Source organism: Brassica napus, chromosome A1 (genome assembly GCF_020379485.1).
Source record: "Brassica napus cultivar Da-Ae chromosome A1, Da-Ae, whole genome shotgun sequence".
Classification (NCBI taxonomy): Eukaryota; Viridiplantae; Streptophyta; class Magnoliopsida; order Brassicales; family Brassicaceae; genus Brassica; species Brassica napus.
Window position 1 is genome coordinate 27,986,354 of NC_063434.1, and position 10,950 is coordinate 27,997,303.

At 38.1% G+C, this 10,950-nt stretch overlaps 1 protein-coding gene across 1 annotated transcript; it reads left to right on the forward strand.

Annotated features, from left to right (window-relative positions):
- The first annotated feature begins 7,753 nt into the window (after positions 1–7,753).
- LOC106435732 (protein phosphatase 2C 37) lies at positions 7,754–9,704 on the forward strand. Its single transcript, XM_013876644.3, has 2 exons — positions 7,754–8,954; positions 9,053–9,704. The coding sequence occupies exons 1-2, from the start codon at positions 8,229–8,231 to the stop codon at positions 9,467–9,469; spliced, it is 1,143 nt and encodes a 380-aa protein (XP_013732098.2). The 5' UTR covers positions 7,754–8,228; the 3' UTR covers positions 9,470–9,704.
- The last annotated feature ends 1,246 nt before the right edge of the window (positions 9,705–10,950 follow it).

Consider the following 10,950-nt stretch of genomic DNA (forward strand, 5'->3'; position numbering starts at 1 on the left):
ACACAGGGACACAGTGCCAAATATTGTCCTGAATTTCGTATTGTTCGTGGGTCTGGCTCAGCACAACAGTGGAACACCACTCAGCCATGGCAACAAACTCCTCACCCACAGTCGTGGCAGCCAAGAGCTAATGCCGCAATGATGAATGGTGACTCCTCAACATGGTTGCTTGACTCCGGTGCTTCACATCACATGACATCCGACTTAACAAATCTGTCTCTCCATGCTCCCTACAACGGTGGTGATGATGTGATTCTCGGTGATGGCTCGGGTCTACACATTTCCCACACTGGTTCTTTCTCTGTTCCATCTCTTAAATCACCCTTCTTTATTGATAATGTTTTATATGTTCCTGCCTTAGATAAAAACTTGATATCGGTTTTCCAGTTATGTAAGACTAATGGTGTGGCTGTTACCTTTACTCCGACGTACTTTCAGGTCCGCGATCTGACTACGGGAGCTCTTCGACTGGAAGGCAAACCTAAGGGTGGAACTTATGTCTGGCCGAAACTACCTATTTCCTCTCCACCTTCTTTATCTTATGCTTCTGCTACTTCTACTACTTTATCAGATTGGCACTCTCGTTTAGGCCATCCAGCTCTTTCTATTTTAAAAACTATGCTTTCAAAATTTGATTTACCTTTATCTTCTCATGCTTTATTGACCAAGCCTTGTAATGCTTGTTCTATTAATAAGATGCACAAGTTGCCATTTTCAGCTTCAACTCTTACTTCTTCTTCTCCACTTGATATTGTCTTTTCAGATGTTTGGACATCTCCAATAATTTCAACTGATAATTTCAAATACTACGTTATTTTTGTAGATCACTATACTAGATATACTTGGCTTTATCCTTTAAAAAGAAAATCAGATGTTTCTGAGGTTTTTAAGAGGTTCAGAGTGTTGGTTGAAAACCGATTTCAATCAAAACTTAGAACGCTCTATACGGATAATGGTGGTGAGTACATTGCTCTAACTGCATTCTTGGCAGCTAATGGCATCTCACATTTTACTACTCCACCACATACTCCAGAGCATAATGGCATTTCCGAGAGGAAACATCGCCATATTGTCGAAACCGGACTAGCCCTCCTATCGCATGCTTCCATGCCGAAAGGCTATTGGACATATGCTTTTGCTACTGCAGTATACCTTATCAACCGTATGGCTACTCCTATTTTATCTATGAAATCGCCTTTTGAGTCTCTGTTTGGACAGGTTCCAAATTACTCCAAGTTAAGAATATTTGGTTGCTTATGTTTTCCTTGGCTTCGTCCTTATACATCTCATAAGCTAGATTCTAGATCAACTCCTTGCACATTTTTAGGATATTCTACTACTCAGAGTGCTTACTTTTGTCTAGATAGAACTACATCTCGCATCTATACATCTCGACATGTTGTCTTTCATGAGTATGTTTATCCTTTTTCACTGCCTAATCCGCTAACTTGTGAAAATCAAACTGAAGTTGTTGATGCAGATTCCTCACAGACACCAGGACCAACAGTACAAGTAGTTCCTCCCATGGCACCTACTCCCAACAACAGGACAGAACCATTACCACAAGACACTGCCACGGTCACAGAACCAGAACCTACAGCTACTGCAACCGGACCTGCAGCAACTGGTACTCCACCTACGAGTGCTACTGACAATGTCACAGCACCCGAACCTCCAGCTACTGCAACCGGCCCTGCAGCAACTGGTCCTCCAACTACGAGTGCTCCTGCCAATGTCCCACCTCCAACGATCTCACCAGAACCGGTGCAACCTGTTCTACCACAACCGGCTTCTACTTCAACTACCTCACAGTCTCTTCAGCCTCGACAACCCACACGCACATCTCAGCGTACACGGAAACCAGTTGACAAGCTCAATCTTTCAGCAGTGGTTCATATTGGCTCTGAAAGGATTCCCACCTCTGTAGCTGAAGCTCTGAAAGACCCCAGATGGCGTCAAGCCATGATAGACGAGATCAATGCTCAACTGCGCAATCACACATGGGATTTAGAGTCTCCACTCAGAGCAGCTAATGTAGTGGGCTGTAAATGGGTGTTTACGATCAAAAGGAAAGCCGATGGTACAGTTGATCGATTCAAAGCGCGGCTGGTAGCAAAGGGCTTCAATCAAAAACCAGGAATTGATTATCATGATACTTTCAGCCCAGTGGTAAAACCAGCAACAATCCGCCTTGTTCTCAGCGTTGCCACCTCTCACAACTGGCCTCTAAGACAGTTCGACGTTAATCATGCCTTCTTACAAGGGAAGCTCGAAGATAATGTTTACATGCTACAACCGCCAGGGTTCGTAGACAAAGACAATCCTACGGCTGTATGTAAACTCCATAAGGCGATCTATGGTCTGAAACAAGCCCCAAGGGCATGGTACAACGAGCTTCGTCGGTTCTTGATTGCCTCTGGGTTCAAAAATTCCTTGGCTGACGCAAGCTTATTCATCTACAACAACAATGGAGTTCTCCTATACATGTTGATCTACGTCGATGATATCATCTTGACGGGCAACAACCAGACTCATCTCAACAACTTCATCACATCTCTATCCACGAGATTCTCACTAAAAGATCTTGGCCAACTTTCTTATTTTTTAGGCATTGAAGCTCATTACTCTTCTCAAGGTCTATTACTTACACAACATCGTTATATTGCAGATCTTTTACATAGGAACAAGATGGAGGACTGCAACACTGTTCCTACACCGATGTGCCCTTACAAGCCACTAACTCTGAGCTCAGGCACGCCTCTGAAAGATCCAACACAGTACCGAGCCACTGTTGGGAGTCTCCAATACCTCTCACTCACCCGTCCAGATATCTCCTTCGCAGTCAACAAGATGTCTCAATTCATGCATAAACCGAGTGATGAGCATTGGAATGGAGTCAAACGCATCCTTCGGTATCTTGCTGGAACTATGACTACTGGCATCTTCCTTCACAAGCACAACACCCCATCACTACACGCCTATACTGATGCTGATTGGGCGGGAAACAAAGACGATTACACCTCAACTGGAGCATACATTGTCTACTATGGGAAGCATCCCATAGCCTGGTCCTCAAAGAAACAAACTACCGTTGCACGCTCATCTACGGAGGCAGAATATCGCTCCATTGCATCTACTGCCTCAGAAGTTAGCTGGGTTATCTCCTTGATCACTGAATTGGGGCTGAAGCAACTCACTACACCAGCCATCTACTGTGACAACATAGGAGCCACCTACCTTGCAGCTAACCCGGTCTTTCACTCTCGTATGAAGCATCTGGCTCTAGATTACCACTTTGTTCGAAACCTTGTCCAAGCGGGCCGCATCCGTGTCTCACACGTCACTTCAGCTGATCAGCTTGCAGATGCTCTTACCAAACCTTTACCTCGCGGCAAGCATCAGTCTCTATGCAACAAGATTGGCCTCGCCAAAGGCGGTCCATCTTGAGGGGGGATGTAAGATATAGAAAGACGATCATCACTCTCAATCATATATTCTCACATTACTCCTTGTATATACACATTCCTTATTAGGTTCTCTCTCTCATTGTATAAAGCCAGAGCATTGCTCATTGTGAATAATATAGAAAACAATACCAATATCTAATAGTTACCACTTTATCCGTACATATTGAACAATGACATGGGTTTCTAGATTAGATCTACACTTTGCTAGATAAAGTTTGGGTCATGGTGTGTTGAGGTTCGTAAACATGTTAACTTGACTTCGGCTGCAACCTCCTATATCAGATCTAATCTTGAACGCAAACGAAGGAAGTTTCGGCTTGAAGCTAAATAATATCTACAAATTTTCTTTATATGGTTTTTGCATACGTATCTTTAGGTTTAGAATTACTTTCGTGTAGTCTTATATTACTTTAGGTTTGGTTTACGTTCATTTCAATCTTTTTCGTTAACGGTTACTTCATTCAGGTAAACTGATTACTAGAGATCATCTATATATGAAATAAAGGTGATGGAAACTAATGGCCGTAATCACTGTGATTTTGGTTCACTATTAGTTTAAACAATTGACATCACATGATTTAATCATAGTAGAGTTTACAGTGAATATTGTGGTAGGTCCCGCCGTCGCAGGTTGCCAGGTTCTGAATTCTAAATACGGAAAAGACGAATAATACTAGAAAATTGTTGAAAAATAGAAAAAATTATCGTATGCTTGCATGTTGGGAAAATGTCACGGTGCATGCCGATTCCACGGCGATGTATAATAAATATTATCAGTACACAGATGTCAAAAAGTAGTCGCAATTACATAGATAACAGTTGTATCTATTTATTTAGTATATCTTTAAAGAATCAGAATATATATAACAACGCCACCAAGGCACAGTTTTGTTCCAAGTAATTGTAATATTTCATGTTGAGGCATTTTGGCTTTGCATTTCATAGTCCCTTAACATGTGTTAACAAGCATAAATTGTAGATTAAATTTGTAGACCATCAACGTTCGCATCCTGAAGTCCAACAACGACTGAAGTATGCAATAATAAATAAGAACTGAACGGACAATCGAGTGTTATCTGAATGTTCTCATATTAGTTAGACTAATCTATAGCCTCTAGCTTTTAGATAATATTTTGAGTAAACGAAAGTGCTGTCTTTCCATCTCCTGAAGCATCATATGGAAAAGAAGTTTCCAAGACAATTAAGGTTACGTGTTAAAAATTATTGCAAATAGTGTAGTCTCCTAATTAAGTATGTAATATACAATCAACCAAACCGGCCAGCTATATTGTATTCTATTAATCTTTTTATTATATAAGTTTCTTTTTTTTTTTTGAACACATTATATAAGTTTCTTAAAAATAGAAAAGATCTACGCACCAAAATATCCCATTGAAATGCTCTTAAGGTCGTCCCGTTGATCTCTTTGTTATAGGTTTGGTCACACGCATTGTTGACAGTCACGTGGCGATACGGGTACGTCTGTTTCGTTACAGCTATATTATGCAACGTGTTGTAGTATAAGTGGGATTGTCATGCTTTCTTGCTGTCCCAAGCTTGTTGAATTTAGACCTGCTCCTTTATACCAAAGAGGACGTGTGTAACAATCTTGTGGCTTCATCATAAAATATCAGTGGGAAAATTCAAAATATCTACAATCATTATTGTGTTGATTTGTTCCCATGGAGTATATAAAAGGAGAAAGATTTGTTTTTAATGTTTACTTATTGCTACCATATTCATTTGAGACTACCAGCTGTTCCCATAATGAATAACTTGTTATTCATATGTACTTGAATGTTCAAAAACTCCATAGTTTTCTATTAAATACAAGAAATAAGCTTTAAGTTTTAAATCGTAGATGTCTCAGATTACGATCTATATTCAAACCGTGATATGAAGACATATTAATATTTTCACTGTCAAAGAACATTTATAGATGACTCTGAATTTCTTTAGTTTATTTTAACAAATTTTAAACTATTTAATTGAAATTTTAAAGATAAAAATTTAATCGACCAATTACTTTTACCAACATAGTAAATTCTAAAGTTTATATATAACTAAATCTCGTGATGTAAATATTTTTATAAAGTTGTGAAGGTAATAAAACAGGAAAATACGTCCAACCAAAAAAAGAATATAATTCGTCTAAGGTGTCTGAACTGGAATTGTATTAGAAATACTGGGTATAATCTTAAGCATCAAAACAAAAGAGCTGTTAGTCATAATAAATAAATATTACGAGGTCTTATAAGACAAATACGGAAACGTGGATGAGCGCCGAATTCGAGTCATGGAGAAGTCACCGAGAAAGCATCTTAAAGTATCCACGTGAGACTAAACACGTGTCGCTTAGGCTACAAAAGAAAAACAAGATACTTTGGGCAGGCAGGAGTCAGTTTCAGACACTTGAGAATGAGTGGGTCCCAGAAAAAGGTGCGTGTTCCACACTTTCTCATGAGCATACGTAGACGTCATTCAATTTTGGTCACAGCTGGATGCGAGGGAGTTAGTGTGGTGCAGGTGCAGCAATATCAGGCAGTAATATAGTGACATATTCTATTCCACGGCTCGACTGTGGGCCTGTGGCGCGCGTGTCACGTTCTTTTTTCGCTTGTTTTAGATTCTCTGTGTTTTGTGTGATGACGTCTTTCTGATCAAGAACAAGAACCTGACTGAAAAACTCAAAACATATTTAGAAGCTGATCATCACTAGATATGTTGAATATATATTGTAAACTTTCACGTGGAAAGAAAATTACAACTGGTTGATTTTTCAGCTGAGCATTGTGCTCACGTACGTTCAACAATAGACATACGCTTTGTAAAATAAGATTTTTAGCACATTTTGACACAAAAGTCTATGATATCACTATGTTTTTGTATTTTTTTTTTTAGTTTAGTATTTATAGGTAGATATGATATAAATGGATATAACGTTTTGGATTTTTTAGTTATGATTTTCAGAGGAGGAGGACTAATAATACTAAAATTAGTTTCCTCTTCACCAGAGGATTGCTGGCTTTGCACTATCAAAACCTTTTTCAGCAGATCTTTATTTACGCGAACCAATGCTCTTCCACTACAAAACTTACACTTGTGATTTATCTTTATATCTAACAATTCCCCAACAAATAATCGATTGATCTCATCTACTATACATACTTTGTTATCGCGTAAGTAAGAACCAAGACAGAAAAAAAGACAGCATGGAAATTTTTTTATATCAAATTATACTTTTAAAATCAATTCTGAAAACACAGTTCATCAAGTTTTTTGAACTTTTTTACTCTAAACTTTATTTTAAAAGGAATAAAGTAGAATTGCATCTCCAATGTAAAATTTCATTTTTTTCCTTCAAAATGAAAATGAAGTAAAAGTGAAAATAGAGTAAAATTGTTCCAACACTACTCCATTTTCCACTCTATAATGGACTGATGAACAAACAAAAAATAGATTACTCCATTTACGAAGTAAATTTTATTATGAAGTTGGGTTGGAGCATTCCTTACTCTATATTCACATTTACTCTATTGCAGGAGAAAAATGGAGTATGGAATTCCCTAATTATTTTATTTTTTTGTCACAGAAGCTCTATTGCTCTAAGTAATCTTTATCTCCAAACTTGTATTTTGAGGGTCTTTGCTGAGCAATTTGTACACACTCTGTATAGTTCATCTGTATGATCTTCTTAGATATTAATTAATTGTGTATTATCTTTGCAGTTATACGACGGCGCATACATAGACGTGGTCGTATACACATCTTCGTGAATGGTGAATCAGTGTTGCGAGTGGAATCTGAGCACAAGTGGGAGACGAACATTACTACGTGTCGAATATCCAACACTTGCATCGACTAAGCATCGGAGAAATCGTAAACAAATAAAAATACTATAAATCAGTCGTCAATACGAACCCAAAATATCTCAAGCATTCTTTGTTTGGTCGACAAAGAGATTTCTGAAACATTTTTAGAAAATATCTCAAAATATATTCTGAATTTTCTTTCTGAAATAACTATAATTAAATTTGCATGGACATTGCTGAAATATATGCAGTCAGAGTATTCTGAATCTCCTATGTATATAAATCATTGTATACATTTAAAGCCTAATATATACTTCTATCTCTACATAGTACATACCACATACATTTAACACTTAGGAAAAGCTCCCAACACATAGTAGTATATAATCTTCTTTAATTACTAAAGACTCTGATACATGTATCTCAGAGTGGTTATTGGTTCGTAATTATTTTATGAAAAAGTTGACAAAAACAGTATAAGTCAGTAAAAAAGATTCACTCTTCCATTATTGTTGACCTCTGATTATAAGTATTTAATTTAACTAACAACATATTGTATTTAAAAGTTAAATAAACAAAAATATAACGAAGGGGTGGACCACATGCGTGTCAAGAAAGGCCGGTCGTTACCGTTAAAAAGTGTCGCGCTCTGATTGGGCCACGTTAACGGCGTATTCAAAAGAAAACGGCACACGTGTATAGATCGCAAAGAGCGAAAAAAGAAGAATGAACGGCAGAGATTGTATAAATTACGTGCGGAACCTTTTTTTTTCTTGTCTCTGTTCTTCCCCTTTTCTTTTTAAATCAAGCCATTGCATCTTCTTATATATATATATATATCTCTCTCTCTCTTCATCTCAGTGATTGTATCTTGCTTGTTTAATTTTGATCTGTGATTGAAGATTTAGAAGTTGTTGTTGTGGTGGTAAGTGTTGAGAATTGAGATCACATGGCTGGCATTTGCTGTGGTGTTGTTGGGGAGAGTGAACCGGCGGCTCCGGTTGATTCCGTTACTCGAACTTCTCTCAAACGGAGGTTGGATCTACTTCCGTCGATCAAGATCGTCGCCAAATCCGCCGTCGCTCCTCCGCTCGAAACCTGCCGTAAACGTCAGAAGCGCGAGACACCGTCTCTGGTTTCGACGTCGCCGGATCTGGAATCGAATTCGATTTCTAGCTCCGCGACGGAGGAGGCAGAGAGCTATTTCTTCTCCGATGCGCCTAAGATCGGTACGACGTCGGTTTGCGGGAGGAGGAGAGACATGGAAGACGCCGTATCCCTCCATCCTTCGCTTCTCCGTAAAAACTCAGAGGATCTTCACTTCTACGGCGTGTTCGACGGCCACGGCTGCTCTCACGTCGCGGAGAAGTGCAGAGAGCGGTTGCATGAGATCGTCAAGCACGAGGTTGAAGCTATGGCCTCCGATTACGAGTGGAAGGAGACGATGGCGAAGAGCTTCCAGAAGATGGATAGAGAAGTTAGCCAGCGAGATGCGAGCCGGAGCGCGAAGATCTCCTGCCGATGCGAATTGCAGTCTCCTCAATGCGACGCCGTTGGATCCACCGCCGTCGTGTCCGTCGTCACGCCGGAGAAGATCGTCGTCTCTAATTGCGGCGACTCTCGCGCCGTGCTTTGCCGTAACGGTCTCGCCATCGCTCTCTCTTCAGATCATAAGGTTAGTTAAAAGTTTATAAATTATCTTTTATTTCTTTTTTAATCACTGTTTATAAAATATCTAAGAGTTTGAGTTTGTTATTATTGTTGATGTAACAGCCGGATCGACCCGATGAGTTGAATCGGATCCAGGAAGCGGGCGGGCGGGTTATCTACTGGGACGGAGCTAGGGTTCTTGGAGTTCTCGCCATGTCGAGAGCCATTGGTGATAACTACTTGAAACCGTATGTGATTCCGGATCCGGAGGTGACGGTTACGGATCGAACGGAGGACGACGAGTGTTTGATTCTGGCGAGTGATGGACTCTGGGACGTTGTGACGAACGAGACGGCGTGTGGAGTGGCTCGCATGTGTCTTAAAGGTGCTGACGTGGCGGAAGGAGGAGGAGATTCTGATGCGGCGCACAACGCGTGCTCCGATGCGGCGTTGCTATTGACGAAGCTGGCTCTGGCGAGACAGAGCTCTGATAACGTGAGCGTTGTTGTGGTTGACTTGAGGAAAATAAGGAATAATTGAGTATCTTGATTAGTGCTATAATTAGCAATAGACTAGATAAATTGTTACATAGCTAATTGTATTTTTTGTTGATTTTATTAGTTTTCTACTTTAGTTTTCTCTTGGTTTAGTTTTTTAATCTGCTCTTAATTCAGGCTAGGGAAGAAAAGGAGCTGATTAAAAAGTTACGTTGTTTAATTTTAATTTATCGTATTATTTGTTTAGCAAATATTATATATATACACGCATTTTTATTTCTCTTTGTGTTGACAAATATAAATGTAAACAAGTATATTACGTTAATTCAGAGAAAAATAAACTGCTTAAGGCAATAATATTTGTTCTTCAACAATTAAAATAATTTTTAGAGAAAAATAATAATAGTACTAATTTTTAGAATAAAGCATGACCTTTACTGCATGCATGTTAGCCGGTACGAGCTGGTTTAGCATGGGTGTTACAGATTTAAATACAGACCGGCTTGGTGCGAATCTTTACGTATCAATTTTTTTATTGGTATGGCACACTGGCGTGGCGTAACGTGTGTCGTTTTTGCCATTGTTGTTAAATATGCAAGGATAATACATTATTATTTTATATAATCACAAATGAATCAAATTAATCTGGATGGAACGTTTCAATGATCCTTTAGTGATGTTAATTCTCGAGTTTTACTTTAGTTGAACGATAACATTTTTAATTCTTTTCTTGAGGAGACTCAGCTGGAATCTAAGTAAAAGATAATGATTTTAAAGTGTTGATTTTAATTTAATGTAAGATAATTAAGAGAATTGTCTGGCCAACATTGTAATGCTTAATTGTCAGTTAATGTTGGAATCAATCATTAATTAAACGGATTTGGAATAGTTGACTAATTTATATCAACTAGGAAGGAACGAGTGAAAGACAAGAAAATGAAAAGGGATCCTCAAATTCTTTTAAATTAATAAGATCAAGTTGAACATAATATTATATCAACTTTGAAACCGTCCATTACTTGCCACTTGCCAGTTGCCACAATGATTAAATACTAAAATCTTCTTCCATTCAGTCATGTTGTCTAAAACATGCACAATAATGTCTACAAGTTTGCTAGGTATTAATCGGGCCTGTCTTGTGTCGAGCAAGATGAATGAGTGTCTACTTATCGACTAATCTTTATTTTTAAGTAGAGAAAAAGAGTAGGACAACACCAAATCAAGTTTTTGTTTCTAAACTAGCACTTAAGATTCAAAATCACAAAAATAAGTTTTATTAAAGAGGTAAATATACATTTATACCTATTGGGTTAGTTAATTAAAATCTTAGGGTTTAGAGTTAAGAGGTGGGATTTTGGAATTAGGGTTTAAAATTTTATAAAATAAAAACTAAAAATTAAAAATAAAAATTTTAAAAACAGTTTCAAAAAGTATTTTTGAATTATAAAAAGTAAATTTGAAAAAAAAATAAAAAAATTTCAAAAAAAAATTATAAAAAAATTCGAATCTGAAAACATATAATCT